A 5677-nucleotide genomic window follows, 5' to 3' on the forward strand; every position below is an offset into this window, starting at 1 on the left:
TTCGTCTTAGGTGTTTATAGTATATATAAGCTTTTCATTATCAGTTTTGGCTAATATATAGCTGATGTTAATGTTATGGCTTCATGAGCATCTCACAAAAACTTTTGATGGTGTTACATTGCTCTAAACATTGCATTCGACGATCATAATATATAATATATAGTTATATATTAGGGAAGAACAAAAAGACATAAGTTTCTGATATATGATCATTAAATATGTTAATTATTAGCCTAAAACAGTCGTCAACCTTCTTAAATTAATCAACATTCTACCAACACCACCTAAAAAAAACGATGATCGATCTACCTAATTAACAAGATTATTTTAAATCTACTTACCAAAATGATAAAAAGAAGATGATATCACATCATATCATATAATCATATGATCATCATTATGAGTCATATAAATCAAATTCAAATTAAGTTGGTACCCAAGTAGTTGCAAAAACCACATTATGTCCTTTCCAAGTAAGAACTAAATCATCTTCTTCTTTCTTTAATCCCCATCCAGCAGCATGTTCATCAAGCATCCCTTTAACCTCACTTACTATATCATCTCCAAACCCGACCCCACGAAACCCCGTATTTCTCATTCGTTTGGCCCACCGCCCTCGTGGCTCCAATCGTTCTACTCGATGTAACCCTTCTTGTGCTATCACATTCTCTATTTTCCAACATATATCCGCTTCGTACCACTGCCTTTGATTACTTCCTTTAGGTAAAAACGTGTCGACTATATCGTATGGTATCCATAAGTAATTAAAAGCTGCTCTTAATCTAGTAACCAAATTAGTTGATGTGAAATCAGCATCTTCATCTACTAATACAACAAGTGTAGGATTTAAACTTCTGATTTGTTTCAAGAATAAAGCCCTTGGGGTTACATCTTCGAATGAAAACGGACTAGTTGGATTTAATTCTTCAGGTATGTAATGAAGCATCATATGACAATTTATTATGAGTGCTTCATTATTTTCATTTCCATTAACTAAAGTTTGAATCTTTAGATGTTCGATTAACGACGAGAATCCATTAGAAGAACTCGAAGGAATTACAGAAAATTCCAAGATTATGTTTCTTGAACGCGCGAAATTAACTAATTTTACGCCTAATTCATCGTATGAAAGATCTAGCATAGGCGGGACATCTTCAGTAGCTCCAGCTATGGTTAGTTTAACCATAGGTGGAGTTTCTGATTTACCCGCCATCGCATCAATTAATGTAGGGATTTGCATGCAATGTGTGAGGCTTAAATCGATTATATGAACACTCGAGTACCCTTCGATTGCTTCAAGTATGGCCGCGTTTGCAGCCGTAAACCCAAATCGATGCCACGGTGTTAAATCAACAAAGCTTGCAAGTTCGATAATCGAAAACTTATGTGTTTGAACGGTGATATTTGAATTAGAAAGGGCGGCTGTAAGCATCTTACATGTTCCGGTTTTAGCAGCTCGAGCGATTAATGCACGTAGGAAGCCACACGTGAGACGTTGATTTGAGTCGCCATCAGACGGTGCGATGTTATTAAGAACCCATAAAATTTGTTGTGACAGAGTTGCGTCGTTGCTTTCGATTGCGTTAGCGCAACGAACAAGCAACTGCTCCATGCAGTTTGCGTCCCCGAAGGTTCCCAACGCCTTATTAGGTGCTGGGAACCCTGGCCAGGGATGCGTTCGGTGAATTTGGTTTGGATTCATTGGAGTGAAACTTTGGCATGGTTTAGTGGTTTGATAAAGTGTTGGTGCTGATAATGTTTCATTAAATTGCATCATGAAGAAACTTAACTATATGATATAATGAAATAAATAAAAAAAGAGAGAGAAACTAAATAAAGGGAGATGGTGACTCTACTAGGAAGTGGTACCTCTGGGTACTGAGTATATTGGGATATGAAACATTATTTGTAGGGTGAAATCAGGTAAAAAATCTAAGTAAAAAAGACTGATCATTGTGTGTTTGTTGATGAAGATTCAAAAGGGAAAAAATAGGTATGTTGGTTTAGGGCAAAACAGCTTTAGTTATATATGAGAAAATGATGTGTGCATAATAATGTATGTGTATGTATAAATAGGCTGAGTGGCCTTATAAAGAGGGAAGCTAGGCTACAAATGAGTGTTTAGAAGTAAAGTTTTGCAGAGAACTTTTTGAATGGTGATTTTGTGTCTGATTTAAAGAGATTTGTGTCATATAAAGGAGAGGAGGAGGGGGGGTAAGTTGTGGTGTTGGAATTTGGTTGCATGTGATGGTGGCCGGCCATGAGTTTGTATGTATGTGGGAGTTGTGACTTTGTCATGTAATGTGTAATGAGATGGATTTATAGATTATATAGATTTATAGATTTTTATATAAGATAAATAAGTAGATAGAGTGTAAGGCAATGCACTTGCAATTCTATTCATCTTCACATTCATGGGACCATATTTTTTAATATTTGTTTCATTCCTTCATGTCAAAATTTAAATTTGGAACTAAGAAAGTTGGACCCAGAATATGTTATGTAGACTGTTTTATACTATATGATATAATATAATCAATGTTTTAATCAATGTTTTAGCTTGACCAAAAACTATAATCCTAACCGTAGGGTATGAGGCAAATGAGAGGCATATGATTGTTTTGGAAGAAAAAGACATTTTGAAGACCAACTCAATAATGGTAAGAAAACAAAAGAACAAAAGATTAATACATATCGTTTCAAAAATTATTGTTTCAATTTGACTTTTGAACTATTTTTTATTTAACGTTAACTTTAAATATATATCTTTATCTTTATATATGTTATATAATATATGAAAAAAATTATACCAATGAAATCACAATTACAATCTACTATATTCATATCAAGTTTATCATATATTATCTATCACAAATAAAAATATTAAAATTAAGGTTGTAAAAGATTTTTTTTTTAAATTAAATAAAACAGTTATTTTAAGACGGGAAGACTATATGAATAACAAGTGATTTGTGTATGTATAAATACAATTTGGAATTTCAAGAAACCTCATCCACAAAGCTAGTATATATTAACATGCATGAATGAGGTCAATTGGCTACATACCAATGAATCACCAAATGCAACATGACACATAAGCATGAAAAGTTATTAGGCTAACATGATAAATACTCCAATAGTCAAATGATTTTGGAACAAGTATATATGTACCAATAAACCTATATGTGGTAGTATATATTTAGCTAGCTGAAAAGGAAAAAGTAGTAGCTGTAGTACAGTATCATCAAAGGACAAACAGAATGACATGTTTTAATCACCAGCAAATTAAACTGCAACTGAATCCCCACTAGACTCATTTCCAGCCATGCAGCATACCACACAAAGGCTCAACCAATTGCAACAAATTACCTCACCTTTTATAGAAACTTATGTCCTGTCAATTTTTTCGGGTCATGTGGATTTAACATCTTAACTATACCTCATTTATACCAACGGATCTTCGGTCCAGCGGTACCGCGGTTACACTTGTGTACTCGCAGGGCTAGAGGTCTCGGGTTCGAACCTTGTCACCCGCTCTAGGAATTGAAATATATTCCTTGAAGGTGGCCCAAAGGGAATGTTTTACCGACCTGCTCCGGGACTAAGGTCCGGCCCGCCTGCCCCTCGGGATGGTTTAAGGGTCGGATCCTCAGAGTGTGGTTCGGGTTTCCTGCTCGAAAGCGCGTGTGTGTGTGTGTGCAAATGATGACTAGGCTTCGGTCCGGACTGATGCAAGCTTGCCTTTCAAAAAAAAAAAAACTATACCTCATTTATCTAATGGAACTTTGTATATTAACAGGATGCACTCTCTCTTCTCTCTAGTTCAAGGAGAGATGACTTTTTCTATCCATAGATAGAGAATCGATTTTTTTATTTGTGGGTGAAGGAACGACTTCACATTTTACTTTAAGATAGAGAAAATATTATTTGCATCTCACTTCACCCATACTCCACATCAATGGAATTCTGTATTGTTGTTGTTGAGCTTTGTACCCCGTATATAAATAGCAAAAAGTGATTTACTTTTTTACCTTGTGAAGTTGAGCTACATCACATTAAAATATATAATTATATATATAAACAACCTACACCGCCGCCGACTGATTGTTACTTTTTTCCGGTGATCTTCGGCGGGTTCATACGCCACCTCACCATGATCGGCAACACTCGTAACGTACCGATTAACGATGGATGGTTTCTTAAACAACGGAAGTCTGGAAAATCGATTTTCAGAAGGATCGATGTCAATTTTTAGAAATTCGAGGAACCTTCTAATCAATCCTTCTATGTGACGAATTTTCGTTCCTTCAGTTAATTGTCATACCCCGTTTATTTTACTTAATCATGACCGAGTAGCTGACTTTAGTAATGATCAAAGTGACGATATTTTTGGTATTGGTGAGCTTCTTGGATTTTCCTCTAAAGGTAGTAAGAAATTTTTGAACCGTGATCATGAAAAATTAGGTTTATCATGAAGATTCTATCCATTAATAGTTGCGGGTCGTTGTTATTCGAAAAAAGAAAATGGATTAAAAATCTTTGTGTTACGCATAATATTGAATTTCTCGCCATACAAGAATCTAAATTGTCTCGTTTACAGAAGTTTTGTCTTAAATCTTTTTGGTAATCCAAATTTCGATTATGCTTTGAGTTTGGCTCGAGGTTTTTCTGGTGGTATCATATCAATTTGGGACCCGAAAGTTTTTGTTAGAAGCGACATTTGGTACGATGATAACTTTGTAATTGTTAAAGGTAAATGGCTTAGGTTTGATTTGGATATTTTTATGGTGAATGTGTATGCGCCTCAACTGTTAGCAGAAAAACGTAGTCTATGGGAGAAACTCTCCCATTTTATTTCTTCTCATCCGGGTGATTATATTTGTATGGGAGATTGGAACTCGGTTAGAAATTCGGTTGAAAGATGTGGATTGGTTTTTTGTTCTCAAGATAATTACTTTTATAATGAATTCATAGAATAAAATGAATTATTTGATGTCCCGTTAGGTGGTTTGAACTTCACTTGGCGTAACAAGTCGGGAAGCAAGTTTAGTAAGATCGATAGATTTTAATCACCGAGAATGTGCTTTACATCATCCACGATCTTAAAGGGCTTGTTCTTCCTCTTGGTTTTTCGGACCATCGTATTTTAAGATTTTTGATTCTTGGTTCGACTGTCTTGACTTCGATGATACGGTTAAAATAGCGTAGGATTTGATTAATGTTGATTCCAATCTTGATATCGCGGCCAAATTTCAACTATTAAAAGGTCATTTAAAAAATTGGTTTCATAATACACGATCAAATGAAGCGAAGAGATTGAAAGATATCACGAGTAAGATTGATGAGTTAGATATTATTATAGATTCGGGATATGCTACCAATATCTAAGTTGATACACTTAACTCATTAGCATCCGAAAAAAAACGAATTACTTAAATTTATTGATCTTGATTCTCTTAAGAAAGCTAGAGTTAAATGGGACGTGGAGGGTGATGAAAATTTTAAATTTTTTCACTCTTCCTTAAAGCGTACACGTCGTATTCAACATATTCAGGGCCTCCTTGTTGACGGGATTTGGTTAGATGATCCCAATGTTATTAAAGAAAGATTTTTCGATTATTATAAATCCATATTTGATATTCACGAAGCCGAACTGGTTTGTTCAGATTTGAGGCCT

The 5677-nt window shown here is 34.9% G+C and overlaps 1 protein-coding gene across 1 annotated transcript; it reads right to left on the minus strand.

Annotated features, from left to right (window-relative positions):
* Positions 1-247: 247 nt before the first annotated feature.
* Positions 248-2177, minus strand: LOC139848053 (scarecrow-like protein 32). Its single transcript, XM_071837786.1, has one exon. It carries the CDS (start codon positions 1775-1777, stop codon positions 425-427), a length of 1353 nt encoding a protein of 450 aa, XP_071693887.1. The 5' UTR covers positions 1778-2177; the 3' UTR covers positions 248-424.
* Positions 2178-5677: the final 3500 nt, after the last annotated feature.

This window comes from Rutidosis leptorrhynchoides, chromosome 5 (assembly GCF_046630445.1).
Source record: "Rutidosis leptorrhynchoides isolate AG116_Rl617_1_P2 chromosome 5, CSIRO_AGI_Rlap_v1, whole genome shotgun sequence".
Classification (NCBI taxonomy): Eukaryota; Viridiplantae; Streptophyta; class Magnoliopsida; order Asterales; family Asteraceae; genus Rutidosis; species Rutidosis leptorrhynchoides.